The sequence below is a fragment of the Sus scrofa genome, chromosome 2 (assembly GCF_054392235.1).
Source record: "Sus scrofa isolate SSC_HxYL_T2T_F1_AM1 chromosome 2, Sscrofa_HxYL_maternal_Yorkshire_Landrace_v2.0, whole genome shotgun sequence".
NCBI classification, from domain to species: domain Eukaryota; kingdom Metazoa; phylum Chordata; class Mammalia; order Artiodactyla; family Suidae; genus Sus; species Sus scrofa.
Genome location: NC_139384.1, coordinates 130,629,381 through 130,654,084, shown reverse-complemented (window position 1 = coordinate 130,654,084; position 24,704 = coordinate 130,629,381). Strand labels below are relative to the sequence as shown.

The window sequence follows — 24,704 nt, the reverse complement described above, 5'->3', positions numbered from 1 at the left end:
GAAAAAAGAGATCAGAGACTTTCTTGGTGAGAGGGAAATTATATTGCCAAGCCATCAGACCCACGGGAGCTGGGAGGAGGTACAACTCCTAACTCTGTACTAGGAGGAGAAAATCCCTTGGAAAGCAGTGCTACTGTTTCCTGAGATCAAGAGACTTGAAGGCTAGTGCCTAATCCACTCTCAAGAAAGCTGACAGTGACACTGGCTAGAGTCGAACTGCTATCACGTGGGAATCCATACTGACTATTCTGGAGGTAGAACCACAAGAGCGCTCCTGTCAGTGGACCCGCGTCAGTCCTGGGCGAGGAATATTTGAGTGTTCCTTGGAAGAGCTATGGTCCCTGGGACACAGAATGCACCAGTCAGTATGAAGTCTATCTTGGGTTCTGGCCAAAAGGGCCACCTGGAGGAGCTTGGAAATGCACTACAGTATGTCTAGGGACTGAGGAAGGTGCTCCAAGTGACCATCAGAACAGAGAAATAAGGGAAGCATCCTACAGGAAAAGGAGAATTGTAGAAGAAAGAGTGAGCAATCTCTGAAACGTCCATGAAATTGACATCTCAAGGGAAAGAGGCATCACTTAGACCAGAGTGAGATCAAACGATGAGAGTACCGGTTCAAATAAGAGCTGTCCCAGCTGCCCCGTGTGTTGTCTCTTGTGGTCTGCCCCAGTCCCACTGGTCCTGGTAGGGTTGAAACAACAGCTCTCAATCGGGAGGGAAGTACCAGAAAGAGGGGGTGGAGAGACAGAAGGGCCGTTATTCCCTACCTCACTGCAGGCTTCTATTCCGAAGTCAGCCCCAGCTTGGAAAAGTGAGGGTAGAGGGCGAGAAAGAGAGATTTAACAGCAACCGAAATTCAAAGTTTTGAGTATTACATAGGACTGGATTTTCTAAAAATTTCTGGCATCTGGACAGTGTTTGTAACTTGATGTGTTACCTCAGAATTAGTAGGAAATTATGGGCTGCTAGAGTATTCATGCAGGAGCAGGAAATATTACTCCTGAGACTACTTTGTAAAAGGATGGGGGAGAAGACTGATTGCATTTTTACTGAACTATGAAATGTGCTTTTTCAATATGCTGGTTACGCTTGTTTTCAAAAGATACAGGATCCAAACCTCTGATGAGCAAACAATCTCCCAGAGAAAATTGCTCAGCCACTTAAAATATGTGGGCTCAACACCTCCAGGGTAATGAACTGACCTCTTTTCTCTGTGACACCAATAATATCATGTGCCTGGCACTTGAGTTCCCTGACCTTATTTTGAGATTTCTAAATTCTTTCCTAAAATTTCTCTCTTATGTGTCATACCCTGAGGACTGTTCCAGATTTTCTAGCATAAACAGGGACTAGAAGAGAGTCTTTTTCAATTCACTGTTCATGCTTTTGACACCTGCACCAATTGAATGATTATGATCAGGCTGTTCTCACCTTAATGTGTCCCAAATAAGATCTTAATCTTTTCCAGACATTTTACACCAGCAAGCCACTTCCACCTCTTGATTTTTCTACGTCCATTACTCTAAATATGCTTTCTCGACTTTTATAAAGGTGATGGCATGATCAGAAATGCAAGAAGTGTTCCTAAAGGATATTGAACAAGAATAGAATTGATTTATTATTTCTTCCATTGAATTTCAAAATTGGAAGAGACCTTGGAGAGTTCCATCTTACTTTACAGATGGGAAAGCTGATGCTCTGGGAATTTATGCAATGATTAGATAACTAGTAAGGAGTAGGGATGGTACCAGACCCAGGACTCCAGCTCCCAGGCCTGGAGTCCTTTCCACGCAGTGATGGCTTTGAAGTATATAATGTCTTAAATACTAAAATTAAACCAAGATATCATGAAGATGACTGAGGATTGACTTTATAATTAAAAGCATTATCAAATCTAGAGATGAGGAGATGTCCATTTTCCACTCTGAGTAGCTAGAGTTAGCCTTCTGCTGGAAACAACTAAAAAATCTGATGAAATATATGAACTGTTTTCAGACATTAGATAAGAAGACCCACAGGACTGAGATTCCTAAGAGAAACAAACAAACAAACAAAAAAAAAGCTGAACTCTATAATCACCCTGTCTTTCTACCTGGAAGCAATTTCTAAACTGCAGCACAGGGAAGAAACTGAAACAGAATTCCATTGTCTCAGTGAGTGGAGACAGAGATGGATGCTCAGAGAGATGGAGATGTCGATAGCTAGAATTTGCAGGGTAGGCTATAAGAGAAGAGGTGGCTATGCAGAGAAAGACATCCAGAAATCTTCATTTCTGGATCCCTCAGGTCTTTGGTCAAATATTAATCTGCACTTCAGGAGGTCAAGCAAAGAAAAGCTGTCAGGGAAAGAATAGCTACTAGGGAGGAGAAAGCTGAACAATTCCCGGAGCTCACACAGTGCTAGGAGTTCTTTAAGCCCCCACAAACTGGAGTGCAGACATCTCCAGAATATTTAGATTTTTCAGCAGAGACCAGAAGGGCAATGCCTGAGTAGTGAGCTAAAGTAGCCCTAGGGAAAAGGCAACTTTAGATCCACTCTCAAAGGGCTTAAACAAAAGACTTGAATGATGAAACAAGGGTTGAAAGGAATACCAAGTAATTATGTGCCTGTCCACAAAAGGCCAGCATTCATTAAAGCAATATAACAAACTGCAGCACTCAGCAACATAACATTTTAAATATCAGGCATTCAATAAAAAATGAGAAAATGCACAAATATTTGGAAACTAAATAGCACGGTTCTAAATAACCCATGAGGTGCAGGAGAAATGAAAAGGGGAAATAACAAAATAATGCCATTTGCAGCAATGTGGATGGAACTGAAGACTCTCACACTGAGTGAAGTAAGTCAGGAAGAGAAAGACAAATACCATATGATATCACTTATATCTGGAATCTAATATATATGGCACAATGAACCTTTCCACAGAAAAGAAAATCATGGACTTGGAGAACAGACTTGTGGTTGCCAAGGGGGAGGGGGAGGGAGTGGGATGGATTGGGAGTTTGGGGTTAATAGATGCAAACTCTTGCTTTTGGAATGGATTAGCAATGAGATCCTGCTGTGTAGCACTGAAAACTATGTCTATGCACTTACAATGAAACATGATGAAAAAATAATGTATACATGTATGTGTAACTGGGTCACCATGCCACAGAGTAGAAAAAATATAATGTATTGGGGAAATAAAATTTTTTAATTAAATTAAATTTTAAAAAGAAATTATCACATGTAAATCAACAACAACAACAAAGAAAGATAGAAAAAAAGAAAAAAATAGAATGGATAGACCATGAGGTCCTGCTGTATAGCACGGGGAACCATATCCAGTCTTTTGTGATAGAACAAGATGGGAGATAATATGATAGAAGATAATATGAGAAAAAGAATGTATATATTAGAAAGCACTTTAAACTGAATGCAAATAAAAAAGCACATCGTTTGTGACATCATTTGTGGCATGTCATAAAGCAGTAGTTAATAGAAATTTTACAACACAAAACGCCTATGTTAGAGAAGAAAAAAGGTCTTAAATCAATGACCTTGTACCCGTCTTAAGAAAATAGAAAAAGCAAGGGAAATGAAGTCCAAAGTAAAAAGAAAAGAAATAATAAAGATTAATGCATGGAGCGTTGAAATAAAAAAAAAAGAAAACAATAAAAAAAATCTGTGAAATGAAGAACTGGTTCTACACGATGAATAAAGTAGATAAATCTCTAGGCAAACTGGTCAAGTTTATTGACCATCAGAAGCAGAAAAGCCCATAGAGAGCCCCACTCTCTTAATTTACAGATGTGAAAGCTCAGGCCCTGGGTGTTTATGCAACTGCTTAGACAACAAGTAAGTGACAGGGGTGACACCAAAACCAGGGCTCCAGGTCTCAAAGCAGAGAAGACACAAATGACCAATATCAGGGAAGAATGAGGTGACACCACTACATATTCTACAGATATTAAAATAGTAACAAAGGAATATTTTGAACAATTTTATACTTATAAATTTGACGACTTTAATTAAATGGAAAAATTCCTTGAAAGATTTAAACTTCTAAGCCTCATTCATGTAGAAATAGATAACCTAAATAGTTCTATATCTATTAAGGAAATTAATTAATTTACTTTTTTATTTATCTTTTTAGGGCTGCACTCATGGCATATGGAGTTTCCCAGGCGAGGAGTCTAATCAGAGCTACAGCCGTCAGCCTACACCACAGCCACAGCAAACAGGATCTGAGCCATGTCTGTGACCTACACCACAGCTCCTGGCAACACTGAATCCTGAACCCACTGAGTGAGGCCAGGGATTGAACCTGAAACTCATGGTTCCTAGTTGGATTCATTTCTGCTGTGCCACAATGGGAACTCCCTATTAGGGAAATTTAATTTGTAGTTAAAAAACAACCCATAAAGAAGTTCCAGGCCAAGGTGGCCTCATCGGTGATAGTCAACCAAGCATTTAAGGAAAAAATAACATCAATTCTACATAAATTTTTCCGGAAAATTAAAGAAGGAATACTTTCAAATTTATTATTTGAAGCCAGTGTTATTCTGATACCAAAACCAAAGACACTGCAAGAAACAATACAAAACAAAACAAAACAAAAAGGCACAAGCCTACATCTCTCATGAATATGGATACAAAAATCATAAACAAAATTTTAGTAAATTAAATGCAACAAAATAGTAAAAGGATAACATATCAAGACCAAGTGGGATTTATCATAGTGTTGCCGGAGCTGTGGCGTAGGTTGCAGATGCAGCTCGGATCTGATGTTGCTGTGGCTGTGGCGTAGGCCGGCAGCTGTAGTTCTGATTTGACCCCTAGCCTGGGAACCTCCATATGCTGCGGGTGCGGCCCTAAAAAGCAAAATAAATAAATAATAAAAACTACCCAATTCAAAAAAATAGAAAAATAAAATAAAAAACAGGCGAGGCAATTGAGAACAAATAGCAAGATGGTAGATTTAAGTCCAATCAGATCAATAATTACATCAAATGTTATTAAACACCCCCAATTAAAAGGCAAAGTTTGTCAGACAGTAAGACCCAATACTATGTTTTGATAAGAAAATTCAATGTTAATATCAAGACACATATAGTTTAAAAGTAAAAGATTAGATGAAGTTCCCATCATGGCTCAGTGGGTTAAGAACACAGCGTGGTATCTGTAAGGTTGTAGATTCAATCTCCGGCCTCACTCAGCAGTTAAGGATCCGGCACTGCCATTGCCATAAGCCTGCAGTGTAGGTCACAGATGTGGCTCAGATCTGGTGTTGCTGTGGCTGTGGTGTAGGCTGGCAGCTGCAGCTCCTATTTGACCCTTATTTCGGGAACTTCCACATGCCTTAGATGTAGCTGTAAAAAAAAAATTAAAGGTTAGAAAAAGATATATCTTGTAAATAGTAGTCATAAGAAAACTAGAACAGGAAAATTGGGAGAAGATCACCTGTTGAAAGTGCGGTCTATGGGGGGAACATTCCTCAAAAGTGCTATGGGCAGGTTAGGCAAGGATTGGCATTTCCAATGCAGAGATGACCTTTGGATTTTTCAAACGAAGACATTTTCTTCACAGTAAAGTTAAAAGATCTTATTTATTAAAAACAAGATAACAGGCCCATATCACCAAAAGGAGACTTGATACTTAATTACAGTTCCATCCTCTCCCAGGAAGAAATCTTAAACCACTCAATCTGGAATGACCTTGTCAGCACTAGTGAGGTTGTCTGTCTGACAAACTCTTGCTGTCCCCTAAAGAAAGGTGACCTTGCCATAAACAATCAGCTCTTTACTAGTGTAACTTCCTTGTCCTTCCCCCTTCTGCCTATAAAAGTCTTTCACTTTGTACAGCTTCTGGCAACACCTTGCTATTTGCTAAATGGGATGCTACCTGATTCATGAATCATTGAATAAAATCAGTAACATCTTTAATCTTTTTTTTCTTTTAAGGGCTGCACCTGTTCCCAGGCTAGGGGTCAAATCAGAGCTGTAGCCACCAGCCTACACTATAGCCACAGCCATGCCAGATCCAAACCGTGTCTGTGACCTACACCATAGCTCATGGCAATGCCAGATCCTTAACCCACTGAGCAGAGGCCAGGGATCAAACCTGCATTCTCACAGTGACTAGTCAGATTCATTTCCACTGAGCCATGACGGGAACTTCAAGTAACATCTTCAAAATTTACTCAGTTGAGTTGTTTTTTTTTTTTTTTTAACATATTCTCTCAATACACTTATACCAATATAAAAACAAAGGAAGTGGATCCAGTACCATAGTGTTTTAAAATTGTTTTCCACGGAGTTAGAGCCCAGGCTTCTCACATCCCTCCATGTTTTGCATACATCTTGTACACAGTAAACAGAGAAGTACATATAAAAAAAAATCCTTATAACCAATAGCAGTATAATTTTATCCTAATGAAAGGGGTCCCAAAGGTGAGTATTTATTAATTGGGATTAATGATTATGAAAAAGTGTCTCAGAGAAGGCCAAGGGGTACCAGTGGAACATGCTTCCCTTAATATTCTCAGAACTGCTGTAGCCAATGATAGGAAGATATTTCAGAAAAGACCTCCTTAAATCTTTAAAACATCCAAAAACAGAATGTAGTCCAGGGCCATTTGAGTGACTTGTACTTACAAGGAAAGAAAAGAACACGAGACATTTTTAATTTCTGTTTTTCTAGTGTCATCAGACGACTAAGCAACCCTTACCAAGCTGAGAAAGTGGCCTCCACAATGGGTTAAAAAGGTTAGAAGCAACTGGTACAAAATACATTTTTGTAGTACATTGTTTTATGGAGTCCTTGGTAATAACTGTTTCGAAAGCTTGGATGAATTGGAATGTTATGAGCGCTAGTCATTCATGTTGGAGGAAACATTTATTTTACATGAAGGAAATTGTCAAAAATTACTTTCCAAAACTCAGATGTGCAATCTGTCCTATAACTCTATACATCCTGGAACCCATGTTCCGACAGATGGTAGAGGGGAAAAAAAAATGCAACTTGCCAATTACAGGTTACTCCATCATTAGCAAGTTTAAAATAGTCTTATTTGGGTGGAAAGTCATTCAAAGTCCAAATTCCTTTTCAGGGCTCTTTTATTTCCTAATGATATGAGAACTAAGAAGCTTCCTCCTACTTCCAGATGGCAGGAGGGAGAGAAGTGGAACTCTTAAAAGGAGAGGACTTCTTGGATTTGGCATACTGGTGTGATTGTGTTCTCTTGACTGGTATGACTTGTAAAGCATTCCCCTACAACAGTTAAGGCTCAGTAGTTCCTGGTGGTAACATGGCACTCATATGGGCTCTCACTCACATGGCCAGTCCTCTGATCTTAGTGGTAGCTCCCTTTGCAACAGTACCTTGTGCAATGACTCCACAGCATTCACTGTAACACAGTTATTTTGATCCCTGGCATGGTAGCCCTTTAGCTCCCAAGTCAACATCCTCATCCCATGTGAAAAATTCTAGATCCCCTGAGGCTTCAAATAGATCACAAGAGGCATCTTCACTATTTGGGGTCAACTGGCCCAAGCTGTTTCTATTCTATGAATTAGAAATCACACTGGCTGCAAACCATGCTGACCATAAAGGGAAGAACAAGGGTCTTGCTCTGAGATCTTCCTCAAGTACTCTTTAGGTAATTTTGCTGTATCTTCCTGCTCCATTACATTCTATCCTATAACAGGTAATGCCAGTGTTTAACAAAATCCAACAACCATTAAAGATTTTAAAAAAAAAGCAACACAAATATAATATGAATAGAAGGGAACTTCCTCAACTTGATAAAGAACATATGTGAAAAACCTCTACCTAAAATCATACTTAACAGTGAGAAGCTAAACACTTTCGCCTAACATTATGCAAAAAAGAATGCCCATTCTTGCCACTCTAATGCAATATAGTGCTGGAAATCTCAACCGGCAAGATAAGGGAAGAAAAGAAATGGCATATGAATGCAATGGCAAAAATAAAACTGTCTCTATATGCAGATAACAGGATGATCTACACAGAAAAATCCCAAGGAATATCTATATCTGTGTCTATCTGTATATATCTATAAAATCTATATGCTATAGAGTTATAATCTATTGTTGATATATACCAACAATCTTAGATCTCACAAGTGAGATCACTAAGTCCTAGGATGCAAGAAAAACACACAAAGCTCAGTATTTCTATGTAGTAGAAACAGACACATGAAAACTAAAATTAAAAATAGGATACCATTTAAATTTGCTCAATAGGAGTTCTTGTTGTGGCTTAGCGGATTAAGAACCTGACTAGTATCCATGAGCATGAGGGTTTGATCCTTGGCCTTGCTTAGTGGGTTAAGGATCCAGCATTGCCATGAGCTGTGGTGTAGGTTACTTATGCAGCTCAGGTCCCACGTTGCTGTGGCTGTGGTGTAGGCCTGCAGCTGCAACTCCAATTCGACTCCTAGTCTGGGAACTTACATATGACGCAGGTACAGGAAAAAAAAAAGGCAAAAAATGTTCAAATAAAGTTAAATATTAGGTGTAAATCCGACAAAACAGGTATAGGATTTGTGTGGTGAAAATGATAAAATGCTGATGAAATAAATGAAAGATTTAAATAAATGAACAGAAGTTCTGTGTTCATGGATTGGAAGATTTAACATAGTAAAGAAAGGCTGAAAAAAGTGGAAGAAAAAAATAGGAACAAAGAACAAAAGCAAAAAAATAGAAATCAGCAACTAATACGGCATTAATACTGACATCAGAAATGTAAAAGGAGCCATCACTACAGATCACACAGACATTAAAAGAACAATAAGGAATAGTATGAACTTATTTATGCCCACGAATTTGATAATCTCGATGAAATGGACTAAAATCTTGAAAAACAATCTGCCAGAACTCACACAAGTAGAAACAGACAATCTTAAGAAGCCTTATTTACTGAAGAAATTTAATCAATAATTCATGTTTCAAAACAGAAACCACTAGGCCCAAATGGGTTTCCTGGTGAATTCTACAAAATATTTAAGGAGGAAATTATACCAATTTTCTACAATCATTTTCAGAGGATAGAAATGAAGGATTACTTCCTAACTCATTCTATGAGACCAGCATTACCCTGACACCAAAACTAGAACAAAACATTATAAGCAAAGAAAACTACAGGCCAAAAGCTCTCAGAACAGAGATATAAAACTCATCAAAAAATAGCAAATCAAATTCAACAATGCATAAAAAAGAATTATTCACCAGGATCAAGTGGGATTTATCCCGTGTTGAAGACTGGTTCAACATTCAAAAATTAGTTAACATAGTCTATCACATCAACAGACTTGATAAGAAAAATCATATGATCATCTATTAACGGATGCAGAGAAAGCATTTGCCAAAATCCAATACCCATTCTAGCAAACTACCAATAGAGGGGAATGTCTTCATCCTGATAAGGGCCATCTACAAAAAAAAACCTCAGCTGACATCATACTTAATGGTGAGAACTTGAAGCTTTCCCACTAAGATCAGGTTCAAGAAAAGGATGCTCTCTCTTCTTACTCCTTTCAACATCATACAAAAAGCCCTCCCATATGCAGTAAGTCAAGAAAAGGAAATAATGGAGCTCCCCTTGTGGCTCAGCAGAAATGAGTCTGATTAGCATCCATGAGGATGCAAGTTCGATCCCTGGCCTTGCTCAGTGGGTTAAGAATCTGGTGTTGCCATGAGCTCTAGTGTAGATCACAGACATGGCTCAGACCCAGCGTTGCTGTGGCTGTGGTGTAGGCCAGCAGCTGTAGCTCCAATTCAACCCCTAGTCTGGGAGTTTCCATATGCCATGAGTGTGGCCCTAAAAAGACCAAAAAAAAAAAAAAAAAGAGAAGGAAATAAAAGGTACATTGATTGGAAGGAAAAGGTAAAACACTATTTATTCACAGACTGCCTGATCGTCTGTGTTTTCTACAAAACTTACAAAAGAATTTATAAAAATCTCTTGGAAATAATAAGAAATTACAGAAAAATTGCAGGATAAAAGGTTAATACACAAAAGTCAATTTCTTCCCATATACCAATAATTAACAAGTGGAATTTTAAGTGTAGAACACAATATCTTTTACTTTAGTGTCTCTAAAAATGAAATACTTAGTTATAAATCTAAAAAAATTGGAAAAGATCTATATAAGGAAAAACAGAAACCTCTGATGAATGAAATTTAAAAAGAACTAAATGGAGAGATACTCCATTTTCATGGATTTGAAGACTTAATATTATCAACTTATCAGTTCTTCCCAACTTGATCTATAGATTTAATACAATCCCAATTAAAATACTAGCAAGTTAAGTTTACAAATAGTGACAAACACATTCTAAGTTTTATAGTGAGAGACAGAAAACCTCTAACACAATATGGAAGGAGAAGAATAAAGTTGGAAGATTGACACTACCTGACTTCAAGACTTACTATAGGAGTTCGTACTGTTGTGCAGTGGGTTAAGAATCCAACTGCCACAGCCGGAGTATTCAATCCTCAGCCCAGTGCAGTGGGTTAAAGGACCTGGTGTTGCCGCAGTTGCAGAACAGGTAAGATTCATTCCTGGCCAGGGAATGTTCATATTCATGGGTGTGGCCATTAAAAAAAGAGTTATTATAAGGCTATAATAATCAAGAAAATAAATGGAGATCAATGGAGTAAAAGAGAGAGCCCAGAAATAGACCCATATAAATAAAGTCAACTAATTTTTTTGTCCAAAGAGTAAAGGCAACACCGTGGAGCAAACAAAATCTCTTCAACAAATGTTGCTGGAATTACTGGACACCCACATGCAAAAAAAATCACATCTAGATCCAGACCTTACATCTGTCACAAAAATTAACTCAGAATTGATCATAGACCTAAATGTAAAATGTAAAAATATAAGACTCCTAGAAGATGACACAGGAGAAAAACTAAATGACCTTGGGTATGGTGATGTCTTATAAGATACTACACCAAATACATGACACATTAAAAAAAAAAATAACTGGTAAGCTGGACTTCACTAAAATTAAAGTGTCCATTCTGGAGTTCCCGTCGTGGCGCAGTGGTTAATGAATCTGACTAGGAACCATGAGTTTGCAGGTTCGGTCCCTGACCTTGCTCAGTGGGTTAACGATCTGGCGTTGCCGTGAGCTGTGGTGTAGGTTGCAGACACGGCTCAGATCCTGCGTTGCTGTGGCTCTGGCGTAGGCTGGTGGCTACAGCTCCGATTAGACCCCTAGCCTGGGAACCTCCATATGCCATGGGAGCGGCCCAAGAAATAGCAAAAAAAAAAAAAGTGTCCATTCTATGAAAGAGAATATAAAGGGAATAAGAAAACAAACGTCAGAATGGGAGAAAATAATCGCAAATGACACATCTGATAAAGGACTGTTACTCCAAATATACAGAGACCTCTTAAAATTCAATAAGAAAACAAACAAAAAAATGGTCCAAAGACCTCAAGAGACACATCACCAAAGAAATTACACAGATAAGCATGTGAAAGTATGCTTCACATCATATGTCACTAGGTAAATGCAAGTTAAAACAAGATACCTATTAGAATACATGCCAAAATCCAGAACAATGACAATATCAAATGCTGACAAGAATATGGAGCATCAACAACTCTCATTTATTCATTGCTGGTAGGAATGCAAAATAGCAGCCATCCTGGAAGACAGTCTCATAAAACTAAAAATATGCTTACCGTACGATCCGGCAATTATGATCCTTGGTTTTTACCTAAAAGAGGTGAAAATGTATGTCTACACAAAAACCCACAGATGGAGTTTATAACAACTTTTTTTTGGTAATTGCCAAAACTTGGAAACAGGCAAGATGGCCTTCTGTGAGTGAACAGACAAACTGTGATATGCTCAAACATTAGACCATCATTCAACATTATAAAGAAATGAGCAGAGTTCCTGTCATGGCTCAGTGGTATCAATCCCAACTAGTATCCATGAGGATGTGAGTTTGATCCCTGGCTTGCTCAACAGATTAAGAATCTGGCATTGCCGTGAGCTGTGGTGGTGTAGGTTGTAGACATGGCTCTGATCTGTCATTGCTGTGGCTGCGGCGTAGGCTGGCAGCTGCAACTCCAAGTCGACCCCTAGCCTGAGAACTTACATATGCCCACGGAGGTGGCCAGAAAGAAAGAAAGAAAGCAAGCAAGCAAGCAAGCAAGCAAACAAGCTATCAGGAGGTCCTGCTGTGGCACTGTGCATTAATGACCTCGCTTGTTTCTTTGGTATTGCTGGTTTGACACCCGGCCTGGCACAATCAGTTAATGACACAGCATTGCCACAGCTGTGGTGTAGGTCACAGATGCAGCTAGGATTAGATCCCTGGCCCAAGAACTTCCACATACTGCAGGAGTGGCTGAAAAATGGAAAAAAAAAGTAAAAAATGAGCTATCAAGCTATGAAAAGACATGGAGGAACCCTAATGCATACACTAGGTGAAAGAAGCCAAATCTCAAAGTTGATATACTATGTGATTTCAAATATGTGACATACGGAAAAGGCAAAAGCAAGCAGACCATTAAAAGGTCAGTGGTTGCCAGAGTGGGTAGGAGGGAAGACAAATAGGCAGATAACAGAGGATTTTTAGGGCAGTGAAAATACTCTGTATGATATTATAATGATGGATATAAGCTGTTATATATTGGTTCGAAATTAAAGAATGTACAACACCAAAAGTGAACCCTAAGGTAAGCTATGAATTTTGGGTGATTACAATGTGCCAATATAAGTTCACCCTAGTACAGAAAAATATGTGCCATTCTAGTGAGTGATACTGATAATGGGGAGGCTAGGCATGTGTTGGGGGCAGGGGATATATGAAGAATCTCTGTAATTCCCCTTAAATCTTGTTGTAAACCTAATACTCTCTTTAAAAAAGAACAAAGTCTTTAAAAAAAAGAATTCTTAGACATAACACATTCTATTAGAAAGCTGATAAATTAGACTTCTTTAAAATTAAAAGTTTGCTCTCTGAAAGACTTTATCAAGAAGATTAAAAGACATGTGACAGACTAGGAGAAGAATATTTGTAAGCTTTTGTCTCACAATGGACTCAGGTGTAGAATACATTTAAAAACTCCCAGGACTCAACAGTAAACAAACAAACAAACAAAAACCATTCAATTAGTAAATAGACAAAAGACATGAAGAGATATTTCACTGAAATGATATATGGATGGCAAGTAAGTATGAAAAAATGCTTATCTGAAGCAATTGCTACAATATGCAAATTTCCAAACTCCACTTAAAACTCACTGCTCTAGAAGTTTTTTGCTTTTAAGAAGTTTTTAACTGTGGTAAAATACAGAAAACATAAAACTCACCTAAGCATTCTTAAGTATATAGTTTAGTGTTAAGTACATTCACATTGTTGCACAACTAATCCCCAGAACTCTTTTCACCTTGCAAAACTAAAACTCTACACTCATTAAACAATAACACCCACTTCACCAGCCCTAAGCTACCACATTCTTTCTGTCTCTATAAATTTGGCTACTCTAATTCCCTTATATAATGTCCTCAAGGTTCATCGGCGTAGTAACATATGTCAGAATTTCCTTCTTCACCGCTGAATAATATTCCATTGTATGCATATACCAAATTTTGTTTCTTGCCTTCATCCATTAGTGGACATTTGGGTTGCTTCCACTTTGTGGCTATTGTGAATACTGTTGCTACGAACATGGGTGTACTGATTCGGAACTGTTGAGGGTGCGTCCCTGGAATCTCCATGTTTAATAAGCTCCTCTGGTGTTTCTGATACATGTTAAAGTGTGAACTACTACTCCAACACTGGATTTTCCAAACCAGAGATGGCGGAAGATTTTTGGTCACCCTCAGATACACTATAATATAGATCAGACTCACAAGTGACAATGTCAATCCTTTCATTTGTATGATTTATTCCGATGAGGTCAAGAGAAAGTACTGGTTTGGCATATTTATTTATCTCGAACACCTAATTCTAATTTCCCTTTTAAACAAAAAGAGAGAGCAGTTTTCAGATTCAAAGCCTTCAGGTCCTTCAGCAGACAATAATCACAGGTAGAACTTATTAACAATGTTTTGTTTTCATTATATTAGTCTGTGCCATTACTTTCTACAAATTGTATTTTTCCCTCTAATGGTAAAGAGTTGCTTTTCAATAAGTCTACTTAACATTTTTGTTTAAATCAAGTAACAGTTTTTTTGTTGTCTTTATAGGGCCACAGCTATAGCATATGGAAGTTCCCAGTCTAGGGGTCAAATTGGAGCTGCAGCTATCGGCCCATGCCGCAGCCACAGCCACGCCAGATCCAAACTGCATCTGCAAACTACACCACAGCTCATGGGAACACCGGATCCTTAATCCACTGAGCAAGGCCAGGGATCAAACCTGAGTCCTCACGAATGCTAGTCAGGTTTGTTACTGATGAGCCACAAATGGGAACTCCCTCAAGGAACATTTTTAAGCAAATAACATGGCCAGAGATATGTGAATATAGCAAAATCTAAAAACAGTCATATTCCAACAAATTAAGTTAGGGCGATACTGCTTGGATCTTGGTCTCAACTTTCTACACATGGAAGAAGCACATGTCCAAGGCATCTAGTAGATGGCTCCTATTTGGAAGAAATGTGAAGTCATCTGTCAAGTAGAGAAAGGCTGAGAACAGGTGGAAAATATCCCAAGCAACCTCTAAAGCTAGAAAATCATAACCTAAATCTTAGAAGTGTGAAATAGTGATGCTCTTTGTATTTTCTGGATTGACTTTCTTGTTTCCCTTAGAGTTGAGTAAAATTATTTAAAAGCATTAGCCTGTCTGGACTGTAATAAGGGGCCATCAAAGAAGAGAGGTAGTTTCAACCACTGTAGACATCCCAAGAAAAATGTGAGGACAATAGACAGTTTCCTCTCATCTGAGAATCTTCTTAGAATCTTATCTAGCAGGAATGTGGCAGATTCCATGTTTAGATAACAGAAGGCTGCTCCTAAGAGTTAAATCTTGAGCTAATGATAGTAGCTCCCATTGCACAGGTTACATGCCAGTCACAGTGCCCCTTTCCCATTTAATTCTCATCACGTTCTAAAGGTTGACACTTGCTATATCTATTCCATGAACAAGGCAACAAACTCAGAGAGGTGACAAGATTGGCTCAAGTCACACAGCTCAAACTCCAGCCTACTGGGCTTCTAAAACCTGCATCACCATAAGTCATCATTTTATTCAGGTTCTGTGCGATCCTGGCTTCAAGTTCAGCTGAAGGTTTCTTTTCTTCCTGGTTTCAGAAGCAGAGACCATAAGAACAACTTCCAGATGACAGCTCCTCTCAGATGCCACAGTTCTAGAGTCCACCTTCTGTAGGACTTTGCTAAATTTTCTGCTCATTTGAATTTGAACACTCTCAAAATATAGTTTCTAGTTACCACTAGAATTGCAGCACAACAAAAAAAGGGAAAGGGACATTCCTTTTCTGTGTTTGTTAGGGCAGCCTGTCCTGGCCTTAGTTGCACTGAAATAGGAGGAAGGAAGAGACGAGTGAAGAGATGAAGATTTACTAACTGCCAGAAAACACTGTCAGGCAAGTGTACAAAAAGCATCCTTTTTTTTTTTCCCCTCTGAAAAATCTTCCATCCTGAACAACACACAGTTATTTCAAAAGGCTTCCAGAGCCCCAAAGTCCAGTAACACGTTATCATCATGCGCAAGTTTTCAAAATTATTTCTCAATCACTGATGCCTTTTTTTGAAAGAAAAATCAAGCACTTTGTCTTTAAAAACAAAAGCTACAGATTACACATCCACTTAGGCAGCTTATTAAACTTATTTGAAACCCTGAAGTTTCGAAAATAGTGCAGAAGAATATTTAGGGGGTAATTTAGTGGATTTCTTTCCCTCAGAGAACATCTGAGAACATTTTCTCTAATAATAAAGGGCAGAGTACATGCAGTTGTGTAAACCGCAAATGCTCCACTAGTGTGTGAGTGAAGCAGGAGCTCACCAGTCTGAAAAAAGACCATTTCCCTGGCGCTTGCCTGAGGTCAGTAATATGGTCGCAGAGCATGGAAAGAGCGATTCGTGCTTGAGTTGGAAGCATTTCGTGTGGAAGACATTATCGCAAAGGAGTGTAAAAAGAACACATGTACCCTTCCTGAGCTTGCAAACTCAGAGGGGAGGTCTCTTGTCATCGCTTTTACTATTCCCCCCCACCCTCCCCACCCCAGGGCAGGAATCCTGAAACTCTGGCACAAAGCAGTTCAAAGAGCAGGGAGGGGCGCGGATGCGGGCTGCTCACCAGCAAAACGGCATGCAGGGCTCAGGCAGAGGGCAGGAGGACAGGAATGAAAAGGAAATTCCGACGTTTTGGAGAACCTTAGCAAAAAAAAAAAAAAACACTATGAAACAAACAGCCCCAACGTGGGTCTATTCCTTGTTAAGAGCAGCAGTTAGGGAGCGCCCAGTCAAAAGAGACAGAGTAGGAAAAGCGCAAAAGGGCGCTGGGGAGGAACAGCAGAGCGACTGGAGTGCTCTCGCCCCATGCTTTTGCAACTTTAATGCCAGTGCATCCCCCAGGATCTCCGTTAAAACGCACGCTGGGCGCCTAGGAAGCTGCATTTCTAACAAGCTTCCACGTATTACGGCTATTGCTGGTTCGCGGACCAAACTTTTGAGTAGCAAGGGATTTGCTCAATTATGAAGAGAACTTCTGGTGTAGCAGAGACCTTAATAGGGGCAATGAGAGAAATAAACTGGATGGGCTGCAATGGGCTGAAAACGGGCCAGAGAAAGAACTGCAGCCTTGAAGCCTTTTATTCCGAGCAGTTTCTGGAGTGAAAGGGAGGAAGAAGAAACTCACAATCTTGCGCTAGAAGAAAACGTCGCGGGTGGCTAGGTGTTTGGGGAATAGCAGGAAACGCACCTAGGAAGCCGGACCCGCAGCCTGCGCAGGGGACTTGGGGCGGGGGCCGAGGAGGTTGGGCCCGGCCTGCTCTTACCTGCGCTTACCCTGATCCGTGTAGAGGTTGAGGAAGAGTCCCTCCCTGGTGTCCTGGTACACCGGGCCGGAGAAGCTGAGTTGCAGCTCATAGCGGCTACCGGGCTGCAGGGCCTGGCCGAGCTCCAACACCATGTACTGCATATCCAGCGCAAACCACACCTCGTCCACCGGCACGCGGCCCACGGTGGCGTCTTTGGTGTCTGGGGACAGGGGACCTCGCACCTCGGCGCTTTCACAGTCCAGGAAGAGGCTATGCAGCAGCAACCTCGCTGTGGCTGCCATGCAGCGTACGGTGATGTTCACCCGGCCAGTGAAGCGCAACCCCGGCACGGAGAGCTCGTCTGGCCGCAGCAGGGGCCATAGCTCCAGCTCATAGTGCAGCGGCACGAGCCAGGGCGGCAGGCGCAGCTGGTCCCAGGGCCCCGGGGGTCGCCACTTGCGCGGGGTGGCGGCCACCTCCAGCTCCTGAGTTGGGCCGGGCTTAGGGGTTGGCGGCGGCTCCTCCGGCGCGCCAGGCTGGGAGGGCTCAGTGTCTGGAACCCCGCTGTGGTGAAGCTCCGACGGCAGGACGCGCGCGCAGTGGCCGTACAGTGCAGCGAGCACCGCCAGCGCCAGCAGGAGCGCAGCAGCCAGCCCCGCGAGGAGCAGGGCTCCCGCGCGGCTCACGTAGAAGCCAGAGCTGGAAGGGGGTCCCATGGCTGCGACCTGGGGCAGAGATGAGGCGACGGCAGCTCAGACCCCCAGCCTGGCTGCTCACTGATGGGATTCCCGCCCCTGCTCTCTTGTATGGTCCCTCCCTCCTCCTTGAGGAGCCTGGGAGACAGGAGAATGGTTGGGACCACGGCTTCCCCTCCCAGCTAATAAGATCCAGGTCCCTGCCTGCGAACCCCCGCCCCCGCCAGGACCTAGGGAAGAGGCGGACCGGCTCAACCAAGTGCGCGCCCCTTTGGGTGCGAAGAAAAATACCTCGAAGAAGAGGCTTCCAGAGTTGGCACGCGGGGAGGGGGACAGTCGAACAAAACTAATTTGGGCAACTTTGACGGGGATATTTGAATTCAAGGGTTTGGTGGGGTTCCCCGGTGCAGTTTCATGTGTTGTGGCAAAAGAGACACTGCAGTGATGACCTGCTGCCAGCACACCTGCTGGTCACCGTGCCAGGATTCCTGCGTTAAAGGGTGGGGTGGGGACTTATGGACCACAACTTTGGGGGACGTGCTCTGAAATGACCCTTTGAAGGACAGCCATGCCGTCTGAACTAATTTCCAGAGCCAAATTTTTGGCCCTAAATTTGCCTCCTGAATAAGCTCGAGACTCAAGCGGCCCAGGCAGAGAGTATGAGGCTGGAAATAAGGTCAGGGATACCCCTGACCCTTTCCAAACTTGGGATGTGGGGCTGGAAGAGGGGGCGACAAAGAGCCAGAGAGTTTGGCATCTGCGTTTCTGGGTGAAGGAAGGCGGGGGGCTGCTTTATATCGGGAAGGGACTGGGCGAAAAGCGGCCTCTTAACTGCAACTAACTACCTGGATGCGGTTTCCAGTCCTGGAGTAGGGTCTACCTCTAGGCCTCCCTTCCCAGGGAAAGGGGACATCCTGCTTTCGAAACCCGCCAATTTCAAGCAAAGAGAATGAGACACTCCGGTGGCCTGCCTTTCCACTCCGAAACTGCAGAACCTCGCCGGTGAGCTCTTTGGCATCCAGGGCATCTGTTTGCTATTTACCAGATGCTCCTGGGAGAGTTCGGTGTCCTGGGAGCCCAATTCCGAGTCTGCAGGCACACACTACAGTAAATTGGGGATGGGGTTTTAAGTGCTCAGGAGGAGGAGGTGCTGGGGAAGAGGGAGGAGAGGTGGTTAAATATCTTGCTGCTGGCTGAAGATTTATTTGAGTTTTTCCCCTGTCTTTAGGCTCCTTCAATTTTTTGTTTTCTTTCTTTCTTTCCTCCTTCCTTCCTTCCTTTCTTTTTTCTTTTTCCTTCCTTCCTTCCTTTTTTTTCTGTCTGTCTTTTCTCAGAAGGAAGGGAATTTTTCTATCACAGCCATAAAACGGTGCAGTCGGCTTTTCTGCTTGGAACTGTATCTCCTCTCCAATGTGGCAACCCTTCCAACTGAGGTCAGAGGCAGCGTAAACCAAGGTGATTTGTCCTGGGATATGTGATCTTCTCCTGCTCCCAGGACTAAAATTAATCACATTTACAAAAAGACCCCCAGAACAAGACAGGGAGGAAAAAAGAGAGACTTGACACCAAACTCGAGCAGATGGTTGTGCTGTAATCTGTGGACCAGTCTCTTGATTACGGATTAGCTTTGCTTTCTTCAGAAATGGAATAATCATATTTAAAAATAATTATGACCACATGCATCACTCTCATAAGATTCTGGGAAGAGCTGAGAGAGGAGAGGCTTTTCCCATTTCCCACTGCATGACCTATCACCGGTCAGGCTGTCAGAATTGTGAGCTACTGAGCTAGTGGGGGCCTCTGGGTATAGGTCATTGTCAGATGGGGATCACCACAGATATGGAGCTAATTAATTATTGGCCTTACCACTCCCTGGACAATTTCTTGAAGGATTTTGATGGATTCCAGACTCCCAAGGTTAAAAAACAAAGAGGAAAGGAAAGTAACAGAATTACTTCAAATTCTTATTAAAGTTGTCCCTCTCTTTAAATTTAAATTAAAACCTCTACTGCAAAGTGTATTCATGGGCCCAATTATTTAATTCCATTTCTCTAATAACATTAAAGAAAAAGAGATTGGCTACCACAAAAAAAGTTTCAGAGTAATAAAATCACATCAAATGGTTGAGCAATTTAAATATCTTTTAAAGGGAAAATATAAATCATTATACCTGACGAATCACTAATGTCACTCAAAAGAGGCTGCGAAATAACATATTGGCTGAGTCATATTAAGGTTAATAACTTTAAAAAGATTGGGAGAGACTATCATATGAAATATTTGACATCTCAGTGAAAGAGGGGTTCTAGGACACAGATCATCTGCCAGGAAAACAGTCACTAGAAAATTAAAAAGAAAAAAATTTCCATGAGTTGCTTAGAAAATACACTTATTATTGAGATCAGCTAAAACAGTGATTCTCAACTGGGAGCACTTTTAGATTCCCCCCTCCCTAGACACTTGGGAAAGTTTAGAAACTTTTTTTTCCCTTTTTTTTTTTTTTTTTTTTTTTTGTATTTTAGGGCCATACCCAAGACATATGGAAGTTCCCAGGCTAGGGGTCGAATCAGAGCTGTAGCTACTAGCCTATGCCGCAGCCACAGCCACAGCCACACGGGATATGAGCCATGTCTGTAAACTACACCACAGCTCACAGCCATGCTGGATCCATAACCCTCTGAGCGATGTCAGGGATTGAACTCGGGTCCGCATGGATACTAGTTGGATTCGTTTCTGCTGCCCCAGCTCAGGAACTCCTGAAGACATTTTTGATTGTCACAATGTTGCATGTATGGTCCTACCAGTATCTACTAAACATCCTCCAATGCACTGTACAGCCCCTACAACAAAGAAATAATCCAAATTGTGATCAGTGCTGCTCTTCAGAAATCCTAAACTAAGCAATAATCCAAGCCTTTTCGATGTTACCCAAGTGAAATTGGGCTGCACTCGCAGCATATATAAGTTCCCAGGCTAGGGGTCAAATTGGAACTACAGCTGCTGGCGTAAGCCACAGCTATAGCAACATTGGATCCAAACCGCATCTGGAAACTACACAACAGCTCAGGGCAACAGCAGATTTTTAACCCAGTGAGTGAGGCCAGGGATCGAACCCGCATCCTCACTGATACTAGTCGGAGATGTTACCACTGAGCCACAATGGGAACTCCTCCATCTTAACTTTTTGATCCTTATTACAAACCTCTATAATATTTTATTATCCCCCTTGGGCCACATGACCAAATTTTCTCTTTTTTTTAATTCATTTACTTTGAAGATTTAAATTTTTTGAATGGGTAATACATTCATAAGTTTCAAAATTCAAAACAGTGTGAAACTTATATCTTGCTTCCACTACTTCCATAGTTAATAATTTTTAATAGGTTTTTTTGGCCTAATCTTTCAATATTCCCTTATGTTATGCAAATCAAGCAAAGACAACTATATGTACATACATATATATCTTTCTATTCCTCCTCCTTCCGACATTAAAAAATACTACAATAAATATGCAATTCTGCACCTTGCATTTGCATTTAACAAAATAACCTGTGTCTTTCTGTATCAGTCCACAGATATCTTTCACATTCTTTTATACAGCTGCATGCTATTATACTATATATACATGTTATTACAAAGATTTCCCCAGAAAGGTTATTTGAAATGATTCACCAGCTCCCACAGAGTATTTTTACTTAAGCTTTTATTTCAAGGGAAAAGAATATGGTGCAATAAGAGGAGAATAAACACAAGCACTGATATCCCATGAGAGATAGGCCATGTGCAAGCTCCTCAATGGCCCTTACTTGCCTAAGTGGGCCATACTATGTCACCAGTGTGAACCACCAAGGTTTGTGAAAGGAATGCTGTTTATAGAAAGCTCAAAGAAGAAACTCTTTGAGAGGCCCTTTAAATAATCAAGCCAGGTTAGTCAGACCCATAAATCCAGTTGTAAACCATCAGTAAAGAAACTAACCTTAGGAGTCTCCAGGGAGAATTTCAGTCCTTAATCAGCACATCATAAAGTGATCAAGAGTCAAACACCAGATATCCAGAAATAAGGCAGAGCCAAGATCATTGAAAGTCTTCTTCATGAAAGCAATGTGAACACCAGGAACCTTGTCAGGATTAACTATTTCAGAACTCTGGAAAAGTAACTAAAAGCCTGCAGCAATTAAGGGAAGGTTTGTCCAAGAAAAATAACCAAATATTAGTAAAAGAAAACAGTGAGCTTTGTGAAATTTTAACTTGCTTTATTCTCATTTTCCTCTCCTCAGTTCTGCAGTAGACTTAAAAATCAACAGCTTGTTATCATGGTGAAAACCAGCAGTTTGGCAGCCACTGGATGAAGCATAAAAGTGTAGTTTCTTTAATGCTTCACTCTAAGAGAACTGTCATTATCTGAACTATCTGGTGATTCCTTGGAAGACTCTACTCTTAGGGCTGTCTTTATTGACCTGATTCAGAGTTCACTCAGTGCAAACAGCCTTTCCCCAGGGCACTGACTGAAAGCAAGCATACGCCACTGTTTAACACTGCAACTGTCTGAAGTGGGCAAACAACTGAGGCAACATCAAACTCACCAGAAAGCTTAAAAGGAAAAATTCAGGAATTAGATATCTATAGGGGGCTTTGGAAAAATTCCAATATATTCCTGAAAATCTAGAAGGGCATATGCATGTGTATAGCCATGCATATGACTAAGGCTTTACGCATGCTCAGGAAGGAACTGAGAAGATCCTAAACTCTCAGATCTAGCTAATCTTGAGGCAATGCTCAAAGGAGATATGAAGGCTATGTCAGAATTGTCAACTGCCTGACAAGAGTATTGAAGGAATGAATCAACATACACACACAGAACCCCTTGGCAAAAATTGGGAGACTTATCAATTCTAGGTATTTAAGGAAATCTCTGTCTAACCATTAGCTGACCAATAAGCTAACTGAACATAGACATCAGTGTCTGCCACAACAAAGAATACAGACTTTACTGCACTAGTTCAGAAAAGTCTCTAAACAAGCAAACAACAACACAACCTGAAAAAGTTAAGACAATATTTTTTTCAGACGTTTCACATTATTTGAAATATGTTTCAAACAAAAAAAAAATTGTGAGACATTCAAAGAAACAAGAAAGTATGCCTATACACAGGGAAAAAAATAGTCAACAGAAAATGTCCCTAAGGATTTAAACTTTGATCTCATGAACAAAGACTTAAAATTAGCTATTTTAAATATGTTAAAAGAACCAAAGGAAACCATGTCTAAAGAACTAAAAGAAAGTATGGGAAAGATATCTCATCAAATAGAGAATAAAGAACTAAAAGAAAGTATGGGAAAGATATCTCATCAAATAGAGAATATCAATAAAGAGAAATTCTAAAAAAAGAACCAAATATAAATATTGAAGTTGAATAACTAAATTAACAACAATAACTAAAATAGAAACTTAACTGAAGGAGCTCAAAAGCAGTTTTTAACTGGTAAGAAGGAAGAATCAATGAAATTGAAGATAAATGAGATTATCCAGTCTGAATAACAAAAAGAAGAAAAATGCACAGGGCCTAAGAGACTATCAGGGATACTATCAAGACCAATACACAGACTGTGGGAGTCCCAGAAAGAGAAGAGAGGGAAAGGGGCAAAGAGATTATTTGAAGAAATTATGTCCAAAAATTCCCCCAATTTTTTGCAAAATATAACTCTACAAATCTAACAAGATCAATAGATTTCATATAGGATAAACTCAAAGAAACCCATACAAAGAGATATTATAATCAAACTGTCAACTGCCAAGGACAAAGGCAACAAAAGAGGTGAGTTGTCACATACAAGGGATTACCAATAGGACTGTGAGCTGACTTTTCATCAGAAATCTTGCAAACTAGAAAGCAGTAGGTTGACTTATTCAAAATACTGAAAGAAAAAAACCTGTTAGCCTATAATTTTATATCAAGCAAAAGTGTCTTTCGTAACTCAGAGAGAAATAAGGCATTTCCAGATAAACAAAAGCTGAGGGAGTTTGTTACCATTATATCTGCCCTGTAAGAAATGCTAATAGGAAACCAGGTTAAGATGAAAGGACACTAGGCAGTAACTCAAAGCTATATAAGGGAATAAAGATCTCTGGTAAAAGTAAACACATGGACAATTACAAAAACTGGTATTATTGTAATTTTGGTTTATAACTCCATTTTTAATTTTCTTGTGATTTAAAAAATATATAAAAAGCTATTAATTTATGTTATTGAACACACAATGTATAAAGACGTGATATCAATAATAGAAAGGTGAGGGGAGTAGAATCAAACTGCATAGAAACAGTCTTCATATTTTATTGAATTTAAACTGTTATAAACTCAAATTGGAATGCTATAACTTTAGCATGTTAAATGTAATCCTCATGGAAACCACAAAGAGAATATCTATAATTTTTACATCTAAATAAGTGGGAAAGCAAAAAAATGTGTCATATAAAAATATCAATTAAACATAAAAGAAGGCAGTAATGAGGGAAATGAAAAAACTATAAGGTGTATAGACATCAAATAGCAAAGTAGCAGAAGAAAATCCTTTGCCATAAGTAACTACTTTAAATGTAACTACTTTAAATGTAAATGAAATAGGAGTTCCTGTCATAGCGCAGTGGTTAACGAATCCGACTAGGAACCATGAGGTTGCGGGTTCGGTCCCTGCCCTTGCTCAGTGGGTTAACGATCTGGCATTGCCGTGAGCTGTGGTGTAGGTTGCAGAGGAGGCTCGGATCCCGCGCTGCTATGGCTCTGGCGTAGGCCAGTGGCTACAGCTCCAATTCGACCCCTAGCCTGGGAACCTCCATATGCCGCGGGAGCAGCCCAAGAAATAGCAAAAAGACAAAAAAAGAAAAAAAACGTAAATGAAATAAACTCTCCAACCAAAAGAAATTAGCAGGATGGATTTTTAAAAACATGATTTATCTACATGCTGTTTATAAGACTCACTTTATATCTAAACACACATGTTGAAAATGAAAGGAGAGAGAAAAATA

At 40.3% G+C, this 24,704-nt stretch overlaps 1 protein-coding gene across 14 annotated transcripts in view; it reads right to left on the bottom strand.

The window, feature by feature from the left end:
• LVRN (laeverin) overlaps positions 1–17,760 on the bottom strand; it is a 75,728-nt gene extending 57,968 nt beyond the window's left edge. For 4 of the 14 annotated variants that reach the window (XM_085014332.1, XM_085014326.1, XM_085014337.1 and 1 more), the window contains exons 1-2: positions 17,001–17,760; positions 16,301–16,377 (exon numbers count right to left, since the gene is read on the bottom strand). Coding sequence is in view for 3 of the 14 variants with exons in the window: in XM_085014326.1 (XP_084870452.1) it covers positions 16,301–16,314 (14 nt within the window). In the remaining 11 variants the exon portion in view is untranslated. The remainder of the gene's footprint in view (positions 1–16,300; positions 16,378–17,000) is intronic. The other 10 variants (XM_085014331.1, XM_003123852.5, XM_085014335.1 and 7 more) reach the window with 3 other exon arrangements.
• Between the last annotated feature and the right edge of the window lie 6,944 nt (positions 17,761–24,704).